This window comes from Paramormyrops kingsleyae, chromosome 17 (assembly GCF_048594095.1).
Source record: "Paramormyrops kingsleyae isolate MSU_618 chromosome 17, PKINGS_0.4, whole genome shotgun sequence".
Taxonomy (NCBI): Eukaryota; Metazoa; Chordata; class Actinopteri; order Osteoglossiformes; family Mormyridae; genus Paramormyrops; species Paramormyrops kingsleyae.
The window spans coordinates 153450-174895 of record NC_132813.1 but is presented as its reverse complement, the minus strand read 5'-3'; the positions used below and the strand labels follow the sequence as shown (position 1 = coordinate 174895).

The following is a 21446-nucleotide window of genomic DNA, read 5'->3' as shown; positions in this document are numbered from 1 at the left end:
GTGGTACCTTCTGACTGGAAGCATGCCAACATAACGCCCATTTTCAAAAAAGGGGATATAAGTAATTTGTTAAACTATAGGCCAATCAGTCTAACTTGTATAACTGGTAAAGTTATGGAGGCTATAATCAAAGAGAAAATGGTAGATTACCTGGACTCAAATAACATTTTGAGGGATAGCCAGCATGGATTTAGGAGAGGTAGATCCTGTTTAACAAATCTGTTGGAGTTTTTTGAGGAAGCTACTCAGGAAGTTGATGATAAGAAGGCCTTATGTTCTTATGTGACAGGTCACCGCAGAGCAGCACAACACAAACAGCATCGGCAGCTAACGTCCGGAATGCAACTAACAGTATGGCTCAGGACTAATACCACAGGCCTACCATATATGAACAAACATTCCAACAATTCTTTAATTAGTAAAGACTGTAAAGTGTCTTTAATTGGGAGACACCTTTACGACTACATCAAGGTCACTTTGGAAGGCACTAGGACGTTACATGCATCTCACCCCTCCAGTAACACTGTCACACGTGCTGTGAGCTGTATGGCATCGTCTCACTTTCAATTTAAGTGACTGTCTGCAAGGTGCCAATACAAAACGTAGTCTTGTATTTATTCTATATGGGTTTCTTTATTTCCAGTCCCACGGACTTCATATTAAGTAAAGAACTGCAAACTTTTAGTGATCAAACAAAATAATTTACGGGAGTTCACCTTTAACATATGGGGGCTGCGATATTTTTAGCATGGGGTTTGGGAACGGAGAGTGACAGCGAAACGTCGCAGAGCTCCGGCAAATTCCACCCACAGCCCCAGGAGAGGCCAGCTGTCTGTCAAGCACCCCCACGCTTCCTCTCACACCCCCCGACAGCATGCGCAGATAAGCCCCCCCTCCCACTGAGTACTGGGCCATTCCCACGCCCCGCGTTCCAGTGAGTTGGGGCTGAGCAAGAGCGTCACGTGTATGCTTCAGGAGTGTGTGGCAGGGGCGTCACGTGTATGCCTCAGGAGTGCGTGGCGGGGGCGGGGCGTAACGTGTATGCTTCAGGAGTGTGTGGCGGGGGCGGGGCGTCACGTGTATGCCTCAGGAGTGCGTGGCGGGGGCGGGGCGTCACGTGTATGCCTCAGGAGTGCGTGGCGGGGGCGGGGCGTCACGTGTATGCCTCAGGAGTGCGTGGTGGGGGCGGGGCGTCACGTGTATGCTTCAGGAGTGCGTGGCGGGGGCGGGGCGTCACGTGTATGCCTCAGGAGTGTGTGCCGGGGGCGTCACGTGTATGCCTCAGGAGTGCGTGGCGGGGGTGGGGCATCACGTGTATGCTTCAGGAGTGTGTGGCGGGGGCGGGGCATCACACGTATACAGGGCAGGGGCTCACGTGGAGGAATTTTCTCTTATGTAGCTTTAACTTTCACATGGCACAAGACTGCGCAGCTTCGGGGTTATGAAGTGCTCCTTCTGAGACTAAATGTGAGCAGAATTGAACCCTGAGGCAGGAACATTAAACATGAGAGAAACCTGCAGGAATCAAGAGGATCAAACAGGGTGCCAATGATTAGCCTTACATCCATCATTCCTCGTTATTAGTGTTACATCCATCGTTCCTGTTGCCTTCATTCCTTTAGCAGATCCTGTTTTCCATATTTACCAGAATAAATACAAAGCATTAAAATATTCTGGCCAGACGATTAAAAAAAACATAGTAGAACCAAATTAACCTCACTAGCTAAGTGTCACGTTCGGGCTTAAGGCGAACAGGGAAACAGGCGAAAGCAGCCAGGAAGTCAGGGTAACGGGGTTTATTCCACGCAGACTGACAGGTACGGACAATACACGTGACAATACAATGACAGATCTGGGGTACACTGACTTAGACACGGACTAAATACAAGACACAGGCTAAGGGTAACGAATCACAGGTAAGAGACAATCAGGGAATCACACGAGGTAACGAGGTGGGCGTGGCACACATCGGGAGCGGACGGAGCGGGGCGTGACATAACCCCCCCCCAAAGGCGCGCACACCGGGCGCGCCCGAGAGGAGGCGACGGACGGGACGAAACCGGGGAACAGGACCTGGAAGACAAAGCAAAACATCAACCAAAAACAGGGAACAAGACCGAGACACAAAACAGGAACAGGGACGAAAAGAAAGACAGAACCCGACAAAGAACAGGGAAAGCGGACAGACAGACCTGGAAGGGAGACACAGAAGGGGAGACAGGCGGAACAAAAGGGCCAGGAGTGAACGGAGGAGGAACAAAGGGACGAGGAGCAGATACAGGCGGGACAAACGGAAAGGGAGGAGGAACAAGGGGAGCACGAGGGAGCCCAGGCGGGCGACGGGCAGCGGCCGGAGGGGCCGCAGGCGGGAGGGAGAAGGGAGCTGAAGGGGACCACCCAGGGGCCAAGGGAACGGGACGAGGGAGTGACGGAGGGGACACGGAGGGAGCAGGAGGGAACACCAGTGCAGGCGGGCAGGAGGGGGAAGCCGCGGCAGGCGGAGCCGGAGCCGGCGAAGGCGCCGTCCGACGCACAGCCGGAGCAGGGGGGCCCGGAGGCGACCGACATGGAGCCGGAGGCGGGACCGAGGACCGGCACCGAGGATCCAGGGGGGGACCCGGAGGCGACCGCCGACCCCGAGCCGGAGGAACCGCAGGCGGCCCCGGAGCCCCAGCCAAGGCGAGCGAGGGCGAGCCAGGGGGCAGGGAGGGCGGGACCCGGACCCGACGCCTGTGTCCTCTGCCCTTACGGGACACTGACAGGCGGGGTCCCGGGGGGCGTCGGCTTTGCCGGGGTAAGGGTGAGGGAGTCAAGGCCTTCAAAGAGGCAACAGGCAGGGCAGTCAGAGCCGCGGGCGTGGCCGCAGGCGGGGCAGTCAGAGCCGCGGGCGTGGCCGCAGGCGGGGCAGTCAGAGCCGCGGGCGTGGCCGCAGGCGGGGCAGTCAGAGCCGCGGGCGTGGCCGCAGGCGGGGCAGTCAGAGCCGCGGGCAGGACAGCCAGAGCGGCGGCCTCAGGCGGGGCCACGGGCAGGACAGGAACGGTGGCCTCAGGCGGGGCCGCGGGCAGGACAGGAACGGCGGCCGGCTGGACAGGCGAGCAGGGCTGGGCTGGCTGGACAGGCAAGCAGGGCTGGACAGGCGAGCTGCCAACCGGGGACGCCGCGGGCAGAGCAGCGGCAGCAGCCGGCGATGCAGCCGCGGGCATGGCCGCAGGCAGTGCAGCCAGAGGCCAGACGGGCAAGTCAGGTACGTGGCCAGCAGGGGGTGCTGCAGGCAGAGCAGGGACCACTGCAGGCGCCTCGGGCATACGGTCAGCAGGGGGCGCCTCAGCGGGCGCCGCCAGCACGCGACCAGCAGGAAGTGCCTCAGCGGGCGTAAGGTCAGCAGGGGGCGCCTCAGCGGGCGCCGCCAGCACGCGACCAGCAGGGGGCGCTGCAGGCAGAGCAGGGGCCACTGCAGGCGCCTCGGCGGGCGCCGCCATCACGTGGCCAGCAGGGGGCGCAACCGCGGCCACCTCAGGCAGTTTAGGCGCCGGCAGGACAGGCGAGCAGGAGCAGGGCTGGCCGGGCAGGACAGGCAAGACGGGCAGTTCAGGTGCCGGCAGGACAGGCAGTTCAGGTGCCGGCAGGACAGGCAGTTCAGGTGCCGGCAGGACAGGCAGTTCAGGTGCCGGCAGGACAGGCAGTTCAGGTGCCGGCAGGACGGGCGCCGCCGTCCCGTGGTCAGCAGGGGGCGTCTTGGAGGGCGTCGCCACCCCGCGGCCAGCAGGGGGCGCCTCGGCGGGCGCCACCAGCACGCGGCCAGCAGGGGGCGCCTCGGCGGGCGCCACCAGCACGCGGCCAGCAGGGGGCGCCTCGGCGGGCGCAGCCTCCACGCGGCCAGCCACCGGGACTGCAGGCAAGCCAGGCAGGACAGGCGGGTCAGATGGGACAGGCGGGTCAGGCAGGACAGGCGGGTCAGGCAGGACAGGCGGGTCAGGCAGGACAGGCGGTGCCGCGGGCAGAGCGGCGGCAGCTGCAGCCGGCAGCGCAGCCGCGGGCACACCGGCTCTAGAGACCCGGGGAATCGCGTCTCTCACCGGGCTGATCCCTTTTCCGTGCAGGCGTTCCGGCCGGTACGGATATGCCTCCCGCGGTGGCGGCAGCTCACCAGGGACGCCGAGCAGGCGGGTAGCGGCGAAGTCATCCCAGGGCAGCGGTGAGCCATCATGCTCCCTGGCTAACTCCCAGGCGGGGAGCAGAGTGCAAGCCCCCAGGAAGAGCGACGGAGCCTCCTCCTGCTGCACTCTGTTCCGCCGCTTCTTGCCGCTGGCAGGCGAAAGCGGAGCCACCGCGAACGCTTCGTCCTGGCTCCGGGCGACGCGTTCGCCTCTCAGCCGTGCGAGGCGCTTGCTGAGACGGCGTAGGAGCTTGCGTGCCCGCTCGAGCGGGTACTGCTGTCCTGGCGGGCGCTCTTCCGCGAGGAGGTCCGCGCCCCGGGTGGCCAGCTCCAGGGCTACAGGATCCTCCAGTACTGTTGGTTGGGAGCGCCAAAACACGAAGTCTTGCAGGAGACCGAGCCGGTGGTGCTCGGTCTCCCGCGTCGTGTTGTCTGGGAGATCTGTCATTCTGTCACGTTCGGGCTTAAGGCGAACAGGGAAACAGGCGAAAGCAGCCAGGAAGTCAGGGTAACGGGGTTTATTCCACGCAGACTGACAGGTACGGACAATACACGTGACAATACAATGACAGATCTGGGGTACACTGACTTAGACACGGACTAAATACAAGACACAGGCTAAGGGTAACGAATCACAGGTAAGAGACAATCAGGGAATCACACGAGGTAACGAGGTGGGCGTGGCACACATCGGGAGCGGACGGAGCGGGGCGTGACACTAAGTATTATGAACTTGAAAAATTAGACTTTTAACCAACATTGTGAAACTGCATCAGCTGGCTCTGATCATATGACCTGCACACCGAAGTTCAGACTGAACTATTGAAAACTCTATTGTTCTTATTTGACTCATAACTCCGAAAACTACTCCACTGGACCCTTCTCATCCGGAATTATAATTTGTAACAAGAATCAAAGCTGAGATAGGTCTAATAAGCTACACTCCCAGCAGTACTAAATGAAAATGTCAATTTTGACAAGTCCAAGTAATGAGCACTAAGATCTTATTGCATATAAAAACAATTTTTTTTTAAGATTTTAAGCTATAAGAAGTTACATAACAGGAACTTTAACTCTAATGGTCGTCGCATTACTGGAGCACTGGCCTAAAAATCAATCAAACACTGCAAAACAACAGAGAACATCCTGGTAATAATATTAAAAGTTCCCGAAAAAGTAAGATCAAGAGAATCACATGGCACCTTATCCAGCCCCAACAGCTTTGAGGACGGTGCCAGGCATACAGGGTGTCAGAGCTGCAGACAGTTTCCGAGAACAGGAGCACCAAAGACCAGAAAAGCCCTACTGGATGATGCCTTTGGACAGAATTCAATTACTACCCCTGCAAAATCAGGGAGGCTTTCTACTGCAAAACTGTAGGTTTTAGGTTTCAGAGTCCTCCAATCGATACCATTTCAGCATAAACATAAAAGGTGTGGAATGCTGTTTGCTGACAGACTAATAGCAATCCTGACAACAGGTCAATATCTGGTCCCAGGCTGGACTTGGCAGGAAACAGGAGAAGCACAGGATGCAACAGGAAATTCAACCGTGATGGACATAACCCTTTATTATAAAACAAATTATAACGGTGGTCCAAGACAAAGCGTATAAATCAGTCAAAATTGAATGAATGATCAGCATACATATACTTTGTGAATTTGACATTTTCATTCCATGTAAAGCTGGTGTTCCCAGGAGATATGGAAAAATGATTTGGGAATAAAGTACTTCCATCAACAATATTAGAAATTTATTTATTCTAATAAAAATACCTGCATTGCACCTGCTTTCAACAAATATCACAAACATTAAGACAATTTTAAAGTATCAAACAATTCTTAGACATCCACAATGATATAAAAAACTTTGCACTTAATACTACTGAAAGGGGATCCAGACTCCAAGCTATGTATAAACGATTCCTATTGTTCCTGTGGTATATCACAGACTGCAAACAATTTTGTGACATTGCTGTCTTATTCAAAAACAGCTGGAATTTTTGCAGTGCTTTTATTGCAATTTGCAAGGGAGTATTAAAAAAGACAGACAACCTCACCTTACAGGACTACCTGACTGCACAGAACACCAGCATCCATCTCATGCACAAACGGACCCACAAAAGAGGGGAGTGGAATGTCCAGTGAGATCCTGGAAGAGGAAGCAGCTGTACGAGCGAGCCTCGTGCGTGTGGAAGTTGCCCTCCTCAGAGATAGACATCCATGGTCTGCAGGATCATGTGGCGGCACAGGGGGCAGTTGTGCTGGTGCACAGGGAGGCGCAGTAGCAGCTGAGTGCAGCCGCGGCAAAGACACAGGTGACGGCAAGGCAGAAGCAGCACACTCTTGGCGCTGTCCTGGCAGATGACGCAGCGCTTCCTGTCCTCCTGCTCCTTCAGGAGGCCCAGCAGGCTGTCAGCAGGGGGGTCCTCTTCTGAGAGTCTTTGCAGGGGCCCCTCCATGCTGGAGCATGGGACAGCCATGCCCAGTGTGGAGCTGCGCCGTGTCGCCAGGCCACCCGGGGTTCTATCACTGGTTGTCACCTGACGGCGAGAAGTGTCAAGGCTCCCCACCCCCCTCCTCTGGACATAGCTCCCACCCCATGCCGCACGAAGCCGCGTCTGCAACTCCATGACCACCTGTGTGCTCTCCAGCGCCAGCAAACGCAAGCGCCGCAGCACCCCTCGCAGGCGCCCCATGATGGGGGAGGCGCCGCCATCCCACAGAATGCGGCGAGCGAGGCTGGGGCTAAGGTAGAGAACCGCGACACCCACCACGATTACAGCGAGCACCAGGCCGCAGAGATCCAGCAGGAAGACGCTGACGAAGACACGGCTCAGTGAACCCAGGAACTCCAGAACAAAGCAACAGAGTGTCCACAGCAGGGCAGCAGTACCGGCGAGGCCACTCCAAATCACAGCTGGCAGTGCCACGGTCAGTTCAACGGCTCGAAGCAGGGCCCCCCCTACCACATCCCACAGGCCCACAGCTGCAGAGCAGACACTCTGTGCCCCTAACGTCAACCCAGTGGAGGCGCTGTTGAGCACATAGAGAAGTAGACCATGCACAACTCCGCAGGCCTCACAAACCTGCTGCACCGCTGAGTGGCCAGAGAGTGTGGCTCGCTGCAGCAGCTCTTTCACCCGCAGCACACTGTGCTCCAGAAAGTGTCCTGCCATCCTGACGCCCTGCGACAGCCCGTCAACCATGCTGAGAGCACACAGGAGGGCCGTGCTCCAGCACTCTGCCAGCGCGCCTCTCAGCACTGCTGGCAAGTCCTTCACGAAGGACAGCACAGTCACCAGCAGCCGGATGAGCGAGTGGACCATCCAGAAGTTCAAATCCAGCAAGAAGCATAAAATGTCTATACTCTTTCCAATGGCGCAGAAGACGCAGTACAAGAGGCCCATCTCGCAGCCGGTGCACCCGCAGACTTGCTCTGGGTGTGCCGGTACCCTGGATGACTACGGTCCTGGCCCGCGTGCAGCGGCCCACACCATCTACATTGGCAAACAACACACAAAGAGCTCAAATTACTTCATTTTCCCCTCCGCCATTTTTACGACCAGCACACAATTCGAGAAAACGCTGGTTAGCACGACAACAGGCTTCCCCGGTATACATAATTTACTAAAAGTTACCCAACTTACCAAGACAGATCGATAAATGAAAACAAAATGCAAATCCCAACCAGTTACGTTATATTTCGCAAGAAAAAAAAAAAAGCAATAAATCTGACGAATGGCGAACCGAGAATCCGGCCGAAGGAGCAGCTCCTCAGGCAGAGGGGATGTTTACATTTGAAATGTAACGCATCCTTCACCGTGTTTACCCATTCGAAGCAGTAAAGTAGCTCAAAATGACAAAAATCAAATGTCGCTTTTCATTAAACTGTATATCAGGCACACGCACAATTTGTAGTAGTCTTTTGAGCTTGTTAAAACTTTATGAAAGACTTTTACCTGTGAATTCAACACGCCATTAAGCCACATTATTTCCGTCGGATTTTGTAAATCTCTAAGGTCTCACAGTCGATCGCCTGTCAATCGATTGCAGACTAGGCACAACCAAGTAAGCACAGATATCCATTTTCGTAATAATCATCGATCTTCCAACCATTTTTCTTGGTTAGTCGTTCAAAAGGTTTAATCTGGATCAGAATGATCTTGATTTGGAAATTTGCTATGCAGGACTGGGTAATCCATTTTACTTTTGTGCCGGTTTTTCAAAGCAACATTGGGTTAGATCATCCCGATCTAGATACAAACTTTTCCGTATTATCAAATTCGTATTTTCATTTACATATCACAGTAGCCTACTAGCAATGCAAAGAATAACAGGTTGAAAAGCAGCGTGAAATCACTTCTATCCGAAGAGACAGAAAACAGCACTATAAAACAATACAAACACCCCCTTCCATTTTCAGTTTCTTTGGAGCAATCATGCAGATCCCTCATCTGACCCAGAACAAACAAGTAAAAACAAACAAACAAATATACATTATTGACAAATACATATCAAGTACAGAGCGGGGGGAGTGGAATAAGCCGCTCTGCATGTTAGTTTATCATGTGTATTTATGATCGCAATCTTAAAGATGCAGTGTGTTTTACTACTTTAAAGCAATTCAAAATAAACCACCAAAATGTCATCAAAAAGTATTTTTATTTGATATGAGTATTGTACCTATCGTGTGATGAAATAGTACTTGTATTAAAAACATGTCAATGAAACTTAAAAATGGGTCAATAATACTGAAAAGTGCATGAAAGTGCATTAAAATATTAAAAAATATTCACGGATTGCTTCTAACACACGTCTTACCTCTAGCAGAGTTTAGTTAGTAAGTGAAATTTACTAGTGAAATTTGCGTTTAACGTTAAACTGCCCCTATTTGGCTAAATCTACTGGGGGGATCCAAAATTGAAAGTGCCAATCCTAGTGGGGGGCCCTGTAACAGCCAATAATGTACGTAATACGTACCAATAACGTAATAACATGCCAATAATGTAATACATTTCTCTGTTCTTAATGTAATAACTTACATTAACAATTCAGAAAAGGTATTACATTATTGACCAGTTATTACATTATAAACTTTTATTACGTTAAAAATGGAAAAACTATTACATTATTGGCCATTGTTACATTATCGGCTTCAACAGGGCCCAAGGTCACATTTTGTCAGGGGACCAAGAATTTCTAGCCACTCCTCTGCTTTCCGTCACCACTGCCTGTTCACCTCACACTTTGGATGGTCTATTGTTGTAACATGTGTTGTCTACCTTAAGTCCTGCCCTTATTCATGATTAATGGCCCATTGAACTATCTGAGCAAACAGCTTGCACGTTGCGTCTTCCTGAAATTCACAAAAAACCCAAAATATCCATTACGCAAAAGGGAAATTGGTGTAATGGGTAAGGATTCATGCCTCAATGACAATAAACTATGGAGTAAACGATTGTTTGGAGTTTCATGTTTATCTTGGCAGATGTGTTCCTTTTATAGACATGTATTCATTAAAATCTCACTGCTGGGGATATTGTCCATAATGCTGCATGGCACCTCTTCCCATTCTTATTTGTTGTCGTTACATCTGAGGTGGAATTTCATTCTCTTAAAGACTTAAAGACTAACTATAATTTAAGCAAGTACAATAACTGGGTTAAGTTTGCATTAAAACATTCATGTGGTAAGGAGGGATTTTTAAATTTGAAGACAAACGTTGCTGTATGTCAGATGACATGTATCCATCTTCCAGCCACTTTGCCTGTAGATTAGAGATGTAATATGAAGACAAACGTTGCTGTATGTCAGATGACATGTATCCATCTTCCAGCCACTTTGCCTGTAGATTAGAGATGTAATTTGAAGACAAACGTTGCTGTATGTCAGATGACATGTATCCATCTTCCAGCCACTTTGCCTGTAGATTAGAGATGTAATTTGAAGACAAACGTTGCTGTATGTCAGATGACATGTATCCATCTTCCAGCCACTTTGCCTGTAGATTAGAGATGTAATATGAAGACAAACGTTGCTGTATGTCAGATGACATGTATCCATCTTCCAGTCACTTTGCCTGTAGATTAGAGATGTTCTTTTCCATGGGGAAATCCTCTTTTTACCTAAAAGACACACATACAGGTGGGAGCAAGCTTGGAGGGGGGTTCACATTGCAGGGTCACCCAGCATGCAGGACCCCTGGAACTGATGATTCCGGGCCTTGCTCAGGGACCCAATGGCAGCATCAGTCTGCCAGCCCTTGAACCGGCGACCTTCTGATCACAGGCACAGAGTCTGAACCTACTGAGCAACCCCCAAAAAAGTGGGCAGCTGGATTTGAACCAGGAACCTCTTAATCTGCATACAAGTTCTCTACCACTAAGTTATACCCCTCACTATCCTCAACTATAGCCTATGCACAGGGCTACAGGGGTTTCTGCAGTATATCTTCAGCAGCATAGGGCACAAGGTAGGTAGGGCAGATTAATGGATAGGCTATCCTAGGCTATGTAGATTAATGCACATGCTATCCTAGACTATATAGATTAATGCATAGGCTATCCTAGGATATGTAGATTAATGCATGGGTTATTAGGGCCAATCTCAGGAAAAAAAGAATGGTTTGTTAAATCGATGTCAATATAAGGCCTCCAGGTGAGTTAATCCATGCCTAAAGGCAGGGATACAGCCTGGACAGGATGCCAGTGCATTCCAGGGTCATACTCATACTTTAATCCAAGCCTAAAGGCAGGGATACAGCCTGGACAGGATGCCAGTGCATTCCAGGGTCATACTCATACTTTAATCCAAGCCTAAAGGCAGGGATACAGCCTGGGCAGGATGCCAGTGCATTCCAGGGTCACACTCATACTTTAATCCAAGCTAAAAGGCAGGGATACAGCCTGGACAGGATGCCAGTGCATTCCAGGGTCACACTCATACTTTAATCCAAGCCTAAAGGCAAGGATACAGCCTGGACAGGATGCCAGTGCATTCCAGGGTCATACTCATACTTTAATCCAAGCCTAAAGGCAGGGATACAGCCTGGGCAGGATGCCAGTGCATTCCAGGGTCATACTCATACTTTAATCCAAGCCTAAAGGCAGGGATACAGCCTGGACAGGATGCCAGTGCATTCCAGGGTCACACTCATACTTTAATCCAAGCCTAAAGGCAAGGATACAGCCTGGACAGGATGCCAGTGCATTCCAGGGTCATACTCATACTTTAATCCAAGCCTAAAGGCAGGGATACAGCCTGGGCAGGATGCCAGTGCATTCCAGGGTCATACTCATACTTTAATCCAAGCCTAAAGGCAGGGATACAGCCTGGGCAGGATGCCAGTGCATTCCAGGGTCATACTCATACTTTAATCCAAGCCTAAAGGCAGGGATACAGCCTGGACAGGATGCCAGTGCATTCCAGGGTCACACTCATACTTTAATCCAAGCCTAAAGGCAAGGATACAGCCTGGACAGGATGCCAGTGCATTCCAGGGTCATACTCATACTTTAATCCAAGCTAAAAGGCAGGGATACAGCCTGGACAGGATGCCAGTGCATTCCAGGGTCATACTCGTACTTTAATCCAAGCCTAAAGGCAGGGATATAGCCTGGACAGGATGCCAGTGCATCCCAGGGTACATACTCATACCTTATGCTGGTTGACACAAATCAGTTCAATTGCTTATCTTTGGACTGCAGGAAGAAAGGACAGTTCCTCAGGAAACCCAGCTAATGGGTCCAGTATTCAGTGCCTTCAGCTCAGAAATGCCCTCTCTCATGCCCAGCCAACCCCTTTAAACGGGCATGCCATAACGTAGTCATTCTTAACGTTAAACGCATGCTTGTGATGACATCTGTCTGTCTTTTTGCACAGACCAACAACCCCACATACCCCTGTGGGAAAACAGACTCAGCATTCTCAAGGAAGTCCCCATCTTAACAGCCCCCTGAACATAAAAGAATATACTTTTCCTACAAAAGAAGGAAGAGGATGGGGATTTGGGTCTTTGTTAATGATTTTTCAGGATCCTGCCTGGCCATCTGCCTACTTTAAGGTGTCATGTTTAACCTCACAGACCCTCACTCTTTGCTTCAGTCAGGCATTCCTCACCAGTTAATTACTGTTAATTTGCACTTATGAACTTTGTCACTAATTGGCATACAGTTATGTTTAATTAAAATTCCTGATAAACCAAAGCAATTAAATATCAAAATTCTGTATGAGAACAATTAATGTACTGGAAAAAATGACTGCATTGTAGCGCTATAACATTATTGAAACACATGGCATCTTCAGATATGTTAGTGTGTTTATTGACTTAAATGGCAGATTTTGGCTCTGGATGTCTTGCAAGGGGTTCCATCTACGACCATATTGTCTTTGGGTTCCTGCCAACATAAATGGAGAAATTGCTATTAATATGCAGGGGAAGAATGACAAGCAGAGTGGCCGGGGAATACAGCACAAGAAGCTTCTGTGGGAAAACAAAAATCGGGGATTGTTGGGGTCGCTGGTGCATGACCGGACCGGACCTGACCTGACCTGAGCACACCCTCACATTCCACAGGGCGCCACAGGGCTGAGCTGAACCTCCTTCAGCACCATGGATATGCTCACACTCTGGAAAAACTCGCTTTGAAGGACTCCGTGCCTCAGTGGTGTGAGCATTAGTGTCCCTGTCATTGGATTGATATCTGGTGATATAACAACGTGGAGAACATAAACTGTCCTGTTAGCTACTGATTGATGGGTGATAAATGTCTCTCCAGTTTCTGGGTGATGCTGGAGTTCTGCTCAGCCAACTGGAGGCCTCTATAGCTCTGTCACTGAGTCTCAGCTGATCCTGTCCCATCCCACCATAGATAGATAGATAGATACTTTATTTATCCCCAAGGGGGAAATTCAGATATCCAGTAGCTCCTTCAAAAATAAAAATAAAAAATAATAAAAAAAAACGTCCCAAATGTCATCTTGAAAGAGCACCGTGGTGCTACTCGGTATGTGTGGACCCCTAGATTAAAAAAAAATAAACTTTATGAGGTATATGGACTATGAACTTTTTCCATACCCCTATTGCCTGTTAAGATATACCCCTATGTAGCATCACAACTTTAGGTGTGGGCTGGGCTTGTCTTCTCCATACATTTTTGCTCTGTGTCCATGACAACTAACAGCTCATTTATGACTGATGGAGGCCCCGTGGACATAATCCTTGCCTTTGTGACCATCCAACCAGCCCTAATCCATAAACCCCTAAAATGGTGCCCGTTCTCCTACCATATTCTAAAGACATTGCCACTAGCGTACAGCTTGCACCCCCCCCCCTCCCCCCCCCCCCCCCACTCATGCAGAATAATGGCCTCTGGAGCTGAGGCAGAAAAGAATGCCCGCTTTCACCCCTCCCCCTCCTACAGCCTCAAGCTGGAGCCCCTTCAGCATTAGAAAGCGAATGCCAACCCCCCCAACCCCACCCACTATTCACCATGACATCACTGTGTGTAAAACATACCTTTATTTGGAGTTTTTTTCTTCAAAGAAAAAAGGAGACCCATAACCAATGGGCCTAAGTATGGTTCTGATTTCTCAGATGTTGAAATATCTGTGTCATGGTCCAGCAACAAGGCTGAAGCGGGATGAAATCACAAAGCGTTGGCCACCTGTGCTGCACATCCGCTGGTGGGGGAGGTAGCACCACTTACAGTGTACAGCAGCTTCTGGGAACATTATCAGTTCAGAGAGTGCGTCAATATGTGTGTCTGTTGGTGCCCTGTGACGGACAGGCATCCCATTCAGGGTGTACCCCAACCCCGTGCCCTGTGACGGACAGGCATCCCATTCAGGGTGTACCCCAACCCCGTGCCCTGTGACGGACAGGCATCCCATTCAGGGTGTACCCCAACCCCGTGCCCTGTGACGGACAGGCATCCCATTCAGGGTGTACCCCAACCCCGTGCCCTGTGACGGACAGGCATCCCATTCAGGGTGTACCCCAACCCCGTGCCCTGTGACGGACAGGCATCCCATTCAGGGTGTACCCCAACCCCGTGCCCTGTGACGGACAGGCATCCTATTCAGGGTGTACCTGAATCAGAAGGTCTGTAATCAGAAGGTCACTGGCCTTGACCAAGGCCCTTACCTCCCAGCTACCCCTCACAGACAGCTTACTCTTCAAGTTGAGGGAAGCATAAAAAGACAATTTCCTCACAGGGATCAATAAAAGTATCAATTATTATTATTATTATGACAGAGAATACCAGGCAGTATGGGTGGAGCTTAACAGGTACCTAAAGTTGTGATGCTACAAAGGGGTATAGCTTAGCAGACAATAGGGTTGTGGAAACAGTTCATAGTTCATATACCTCATAAAGTTTTTCTTAAATCTAGTGGTTCACACATACTGAGTAGCACCACGGTGCTCTTTCAATATGACATTTGGGACGTTTATAATCAGCAAATGTCAGGCATTTGAGTCGCCTAATGACAAATGCTCCTCCACCCCCCACTAGTATAACACCCAATAGCATAGTGAGGCTGGCAGGCTTTTCATCTGAAAAATAAATGTGCATTGTAAAATATATAGAATAGAATATATAGATGAAGATGGTGGCACAGGAGGTAGTGCTATCGTTCGGCAACTGGAAGGTTGCCGGTTCGAGCCCTGGTTCTTCCTGGTCCCATCAAAGTGTCCTTGAGCAAGACACTGAACCCCAAATTGCTCCCGGTGTGCAGGTTGGCGCCTTGCATGGCAGCCTCCGCCACTGGTGTATGAATGTGAGTGTGGATGGTGAATGTGAGGCATAACTGTAAAGCACTTTGAGTACTCGTAGGAGTAGAAAAGCGCTATAAAAATGCAGTCCATTTACCATTTATAGTTAATGACTATTCTTGTAACAATTACTGTTATCAAGCAACTAAACAGTCGTGAAGTAGTGGGTCCGGTGAGTGGGGGAGGTTGCTTTTGACTTGTGCCATGACGAGTCTCTGAAAGCATTTCATGACGACGGGGGCTAGAGCAATGGCATAGATGACAGAAACATATAATGAAGTTCCTTCGCAATGCGCAAAACATTAAAGATACAATGCATCCAGTCCATAAAAAAGAGGTCTGGATTAACATCTGCCATGTATATATGCTGAGTCTGTGTGTGCCAGTCCATAACAATGCTGCGCATTATACAGTCCCTGACTGTGCGTGAGTGGATCCCCGATATTCTTCTATGTCAGAGTCTTGGACAATGTTGTGCATTATACAGTCCCTGACTCTATGTGCAAGTGAGCCCCTGATAGTCTTCCGCTGTCGTAGAGTCTCAAAGTCTACTTCTCGAGAGATTTCTCATGACCCCCAAATTTCTGAAAATGTATCAGAAAGGCACAAATAAAAAGTGTAAAGGAACCAGACCCTGAAAATAAACTTTTGGTGCTGACAATAAGGATGTCCATCTGATGTAGACATGGAATGCGGCAGGTGATGGATAACAAAGTGTTCCTCTGTATGGCCCCCAATTAGAGGTATGACTTGCCTTTGAGGATGCCTTGAATACAGATAAATTATGAATCTAGCCAGTTGCTTAGCATTACAATCAATAGCATTTTCAGTATCACATATAACAATACATTATAACAATGACCATTTATGTTGTTGCTTTCAAAGCCAATCGTTACCTGTGCCTGTTCAGTAAACCTACTCACCTCTTGAAATGGAATCCTTGAGAGTGAGCCGCCTGCTTTGCTCCTGGCTGGTCTGTCACAGTTTTTCCCTTCCAGGAAGCAAACTGACTGATTAGTACTTAATAAATACAGGATATTACTGTAGGTTGCCAAGGATTATTATTGTAATTATTAGCTGAATCAGGCGTTCCCAATGCAGAGATGCCATGTAATAATACGTGCGCTGTGGATTAATTCTCCCTACGTGCCCGTCAATAGATAGCACAGTAGCCTGCAAACGCCTCTTACTGTACTAACAGGCTTAATTCCCCGCCCATTCTCTCTTCCTTGCTTTCACTGAATCTACTTAGGGTCCGCGTCTCAGTGCCTTCATTCGCTCTTCAGACGGGATCAGACGTGGTTTGAGGATGGCCGCGTCGAAGAGCGCTCTTTACTCCGCAGGACTTCATGTCATCTTCCTGACTTTGCAAGGTAAGCACACCAGGAATCGATAGGCAATATTCCTGAGTTACTGCGCGCTGTCTCTCAGGCAAAGTCGGCTTATGCAAGGAAACTTCGGGGAGCGCTTGGAGTTGGGATGATGACCGACTCTAGGTTCAAGGTTTGTTTGCAGCAAACGGAGATGAAACGCTGGTGAGTATTTACACATAAGCGCTCCTGCATGGTGTACAAGCTCAAGACGCGCGTATCAAACAACGTGATAAGCTGAAAAGGGCATCTAACCTAATCTTAGAATTTATTTTAATGTGTAGTAGATTATGAATAAAGTATACGTGTGTGTGTGTTTAAAGTCTGAACAATTTAACGCAAATTATACCAAACGTAAACTATTATTGACTTATTTAGCAATGTGATTTGACCATGTTTAGATTTGCGCGGCGTCCGATCAGACAGGTTGTTCAGCGGTGTTAGAAAGAGATCAACATATGGTTCCCAGTTTAATACAAGTGCTCCCAGTAAAAAGGATAGGGGTGGCAGGTTAACTCGATCACTCCTAGATCGTTAATGTATTTGAATGTAATTAGTTTTCCATTCCGATGACATGTTTTATTTTATTTACTTATTTTAATTGATCAGTGTCCCCATGAATAATGTTGCCGTTTTTTTTATTTTATTCTTTCTGACGATAAATCTGCCCATTGCATGCGTATATCGACTGTTAGAAAAAGTACAGGAGATTTAAGAATTGAATGTTTTGCCTTCAGTGCCATATTCCGCTTTTTACGTCGCACAGGCCAAACTGAGACGCTTATTAAACTGAGAGACGCGTCCACTTTAACTATTTATGGCTGCTGTCAGTAGTCTACAAACCGACGAGAAAGGGCTTTAAAATTGGGGAACTAATCAGCTTCTCTACGCGATTGCGGTATGTATTTGATACAGAGCGATTCTGTAGTTGATACAGAGCGAATGACTTTTTTTCGTCATCTGATTTGAGTCAGCTGACAGGGGTGCCGGTCCATAACCTCATAAAGGAGTTCGAGATGCATGAGGAACGCATGTATGATGTGCGTGTGTGGCTGGGTGTGGTGCTGGCAGAACCTTCCTCTGTTCAGGGACCCTTATCTTTGCTACCCCTCCTTCCCACATCCCTCTTTCTTCTCACCTCCTGTCTTTCTTCCATCTTGGACTCATTTCCTCTGCACTTTTCCTTCCAAAGATATATACATTAGATGACATCAGGAAGTTTTTTCAGCCAGATTGCTATGCTGGACTTCCATATACAGTACATCCACATTGTTCTTTGCTCTTTCAGCTTCTTAATATGTTTTTTTTTTTTACTGGAAAGATAGGTGCAGTTAACATTCACTGCCAAGAAGAAATTCTGGAAATCTTTGTTTATTCATTATTAATTCTACTGAAAATCTGTTATGCATAAAGCAGGGCATTGACCTTCAACTACTTTGGTGTTGTTTTATCTTTGAATTAAAAGATTTGAGTGTTGGCTGAAAAATTCGAATGTAGACTTGAATTTGCAGCCTTGGCGATACGCAGCAGCTCCTCACCCATTAAGTGTGCTGCTGATATCCCGGAAGCTGTGCTTTCAATGTCGTCTAAAAGCAAAAGAAGTGAGCCAGCAGAAGAGCTTGCCCCAGTGGGCTTGTTTCACTTCTCCTGTTTATGTTAGACTGGGCATGGCACTTATCAGGCTTCTGTGGGAATCCACATGGGGAAAAACTGGCTTGAGCACATTTGGCTGCTGGCTTGGCACCAGGACATTGATGCTCCCCCTGCCTCTGGCCTTGTTGTCATAGTGATGTCATGCATGGAGGATTGAGGACATAAGACTGTTGGGTCTGAACCCTGTTCCTCCAGGTTGTTATAAGCTGTAAGAAGATGCTCTCAGCCAGCTTCCAGTTCTGCCACAAGCATGTCCAGCACTGGTCAGGAACTACAGGGGATCTTTTAAGGCTTTTCTTTTCCAAATTTGTTTCACCTATACTTTGTTCCTTGTATGTATTTGCCTGTTTCTCATTTGCCCCTTGTGACCTGGGATCCCAGTGTCAATTCAAGGACAAGACAGGAAAGGCTCATGTCTTGCTTCTCAAGATTCCTTCCTTGAATCTTGTGTTTTTCTATTTGTTGGCCTTGTCACTGATGTCCAGACAAGAAGGAACCCCCAATGAATACGTCACTGTCAATATCTACTGTCCATATTCAATGTCACTGTTTGCCATCTTGAGCCGTAAAGTTCTCCTTTTTCATTTCCTTGCTTTTTCTCACTAGTTCAACTGGGACCCGGGACCGGCTCTAGCTATAGGCAGAGTAAACAGTTGCAGTGGGCCAATGAATTACTTGCATTGAGGAGGAGGAGAAATCATCAGTTTCTTTGTTAGGGGGGCCTCCCACGTAAAGCTTTGCCTAAGACCCCTGAAAAGGCAGAGCCATCCCAGAGTTCACCAAATGCAATAACATTCATTGGACACCATTATCTTACTCCGTAGTTTAACCTGTAATGTCTTTAAATGTTCCAGCCTCTTTGACTGCCATTAAAGGTTGAGTGTATTGATGTTGGACATTTCAGGAAGGCTGTAGTGAATCTGGGCTCGGTTGCGATTTAAGGAGAATCATGTCAGCAGTTCTTAGTTGAATAATTAACATTTTATTTAGCAGACACTTTTATCCAAAGCAACATATTTTTGAGAAAGCTTGACCAGATGATAAGGAGAGTGCTTTGTGCTCACTTCATCCTAAGACTTGGTGTTGCCCAGGCATCCTGAAATGGTCCAAATGACTCAATCTGGGGCTCCCACATTTGCCCCATATCTCCAGTAATTACATTATAAAGACAAACATCTTAATCTGCAATAAATACAACCTCCTGCTCATAGATCAACCTCTGGAAAGGTATCAAAATTATCTGCTATTATTAATTCATATGCATAAGCAGAAAGAGGTCTGTCTACATCTTAAACTTCCACACATCAACTATAATTGGCAGATCATCTTCTGGCACAATCCGCATCCATAAACCAGAGTATAGGTGCATGGGTCTTAGCCCACCTTTTTGAAGAACTCAGATTATTGAAGGTCTAGGAAGGAGACCTTATATCTATATAGTGCCTTATAGATGAATGCTTCATTAATCGTTCATAATGCATAATACACATGGCTCTAATGTGTTAAGCCTTTTGATAAATATGTATTGCCATGTTTATAATGCTTTATGAATGCATTATTGTTTGTTATGATTCTCTATAAATTACTAAAAACATGACCTTAAGTTAAATGTTACCACAGTTTTTAGCCAGGACATCAGGGTACCACCACTACTCTTTCAAAAGATCGTATGGCTGTTAAATTAAGTTCTTTACGTGTATTCATCTCCTGCTTGGTCTGCAAAATCCTTTGCTAATGGTATGGGATGAGGGTCTATGATGTGCTGTCAGCAGTGTCACCAGGCTCCACCCCACACTGCCTATTTGACAAATGGGTCCCCATTTGATTGAATAACATCCTTCACTTATGCTTCAGACAGTTGGTGTAAAAAGGTTGCTCATTGGTTAGACAAAGGCATCACAGACAATAATAATAATAATAATAATAATATAAAAAGTAGTCCTTTAAGAAAATCTAAACTGATGATTATGGCTGTTGAAGTGTGTTGGGATGTGCTAACAGTTTATCCCACAAAGACATTCCATTTCTCATGAGTGTAGCAGATTGCCTGTTTACTCTGATGTATAAGGAAGACTCTGCTGAGGATTTTGCCTCACATTGTCATGAAGAGAAACAGGAGTGTAACAGCATGTGCTGCAATAAATCCCAATAGATGATTTGTTCCTTTATGTTTGTCGACCTCATATTTTCCTTTAATGACACCAGAGCCATTCAGTCACTGGAGAAAATTATTTAATTCCTTGGTGTCATGTAGCTTAAATATTCAGTTATTAAAAAAACTATGGTCTGTGAACCGAAAAATGTAGGAAAACTTACAGGTAAGCTTGGTTCCTTTTGGAGACAGTAGGTCAGTCATGACCTACTTCTACTGTAATTCTCTGGTGAATGTGCCACCATGATGAACTGGGTATCTTTGTTGTGTGGTGGCACTTATGGAGTGATCAGTGTAACTCTTGATTCCTTGGATCTTCATTCTCAAGCCAGAAATGACAAAGACACAGGTGTCTTCTGTTCCCGAGGGCTAGGAGTAAGTTGAGTGGGAAGCTTGAAGCTTTGACTACACCCCTCAAACACATCAGTCTCAATGACATAGCTGAGTAAGATGGGAAGACCATTTGGGTTTTGGTGATTCCTGATGTCAACTCATACTCCAGATGGAACCCCCAGTCCCAATGGCTCAAGCTTTGCTCAGTCCTTTTGGCTGATGTAACGGCACTTGTGACGTCCATGAGGGACACACCTCCCATGTTGATATGGAATGCCTGGAATTTCCCGGGGGAGAAACTCCCACCCCCAACCTTGAACTCCTCATAGAGTACCCAGTCTGATCCAAGTGGCTGCAGGATCTCTATTCCCATACACTGGGTCCCATATCTGCCAGGACAGATAAACAAAAAGTGCAATAGGCAGTCTTGTTGTAGGAAAACAACATCTGTGGAAATGTAGTTCATAGTCAAGGAAGGAAAAGAAGGGAAACCACGGGGTCTGTGTCTCAGCCACAACAGACATCCTGATCAGTTGTTCTAAAGGGCATTTATGTTCAGAGGACCGATCCAAGGAGAACATGTTGCCTGTTGAAGTGCATTGCATGCTGGGGATGAGCATGAGGCAGTGTCACTCAGCACTAAGAGGTCTGGAGACCTTTATTAGATAATCAGACTCTTCAGCTTTGCCGGAGTCTCAGATTGATGATCGATAAGGAATTGCTGTGGTCTCCATGGTTTTGCACTGTAGTGTTATGATATTACTGATCAGACATACTTTTTTTTTCGCTCAGTTTTTTTGTACAGTCGTACAATCAGCCAACCACTGATGGCTGACAGATAATTCCTGTCAAAGCGGGAGCCAGGCCTGATAGATTATACAGTATAAACAGTAGGGCTGCACGATATTGGGAAAATATGTGATATTGTTGAATATTGCGATAACGATATTTCTTGCGATATAACATTTCCATAGAGAAATGCTTTTTAAATTATTATTATTATTAT

General features: G+C 47.9%; 2 protein-coding genes across 6 annotated transcripts in view; one reads left to right on the top strand and one right to left on the bottom strand.

The window, feature by feature from the left end:
* Positions 1-5700: 5700 nt before the first annotated feature.
* Positions 5701-16072, bottom strand: LOC111833833 (E3 ubiquitin-protein ligase RNF26-like). Of its 3 annotated transcripts, XM_072701167.1 has the most exons (3): positions 15856-16059; positions 8118-10283; positions 5701-7655 (listed from the first exon to the last, which is right to left on the bottom strand). In XM_072701167.1, exon 3 carries the CDS (start codon positions 7563-7565, stop codon positions 6363-6365), a length of 1203 nt encoding a protein of 400 aa, XP_072557268.1. In that variant the 5' UTR covers positions 7566-7655; positions 8118-10283; positions 15856-16059; the 3' UTR covers positions 5701-6362. The 3 variants fall into 3 exon arrangements, with proteins under 3 accessions (XP_072557268.1, XP_023648230.1, XP_023648229.1); XM_023792462.2 differs by lacking the exon at positions 8118-10283 and having other exon boundaries at positions 15856-16072; XM_023792461.1 differs by lacking the exons at positions 8118-10283; positions 15856-16059 and adding an exon at positions 7806-8111.
* A 39-nt stretch (positions 16073-16111) lies between these two features.
* LOC111833831 (cell surface glycoprotein MUC18) overlaps positions 16112-21446 on the top strand; it is a 32859-nt gene continuing 27524 nt past the window's right edge. For all 3 annotated transcript variants that reach the window (XM_023792457.2, XM_023792456.2, XM_023792458.2), the window contains exon 1: positions 16112-16305. In XM_023792457.2, the coding sequence (XP_023648225.1) occupies positions 16242-16305 (64 nt within the window). In that variant the 5' untranslated portion in view covers positions 16112-16241. The remainder of the gene's footprint in view (positions 16306-21446) is intronic.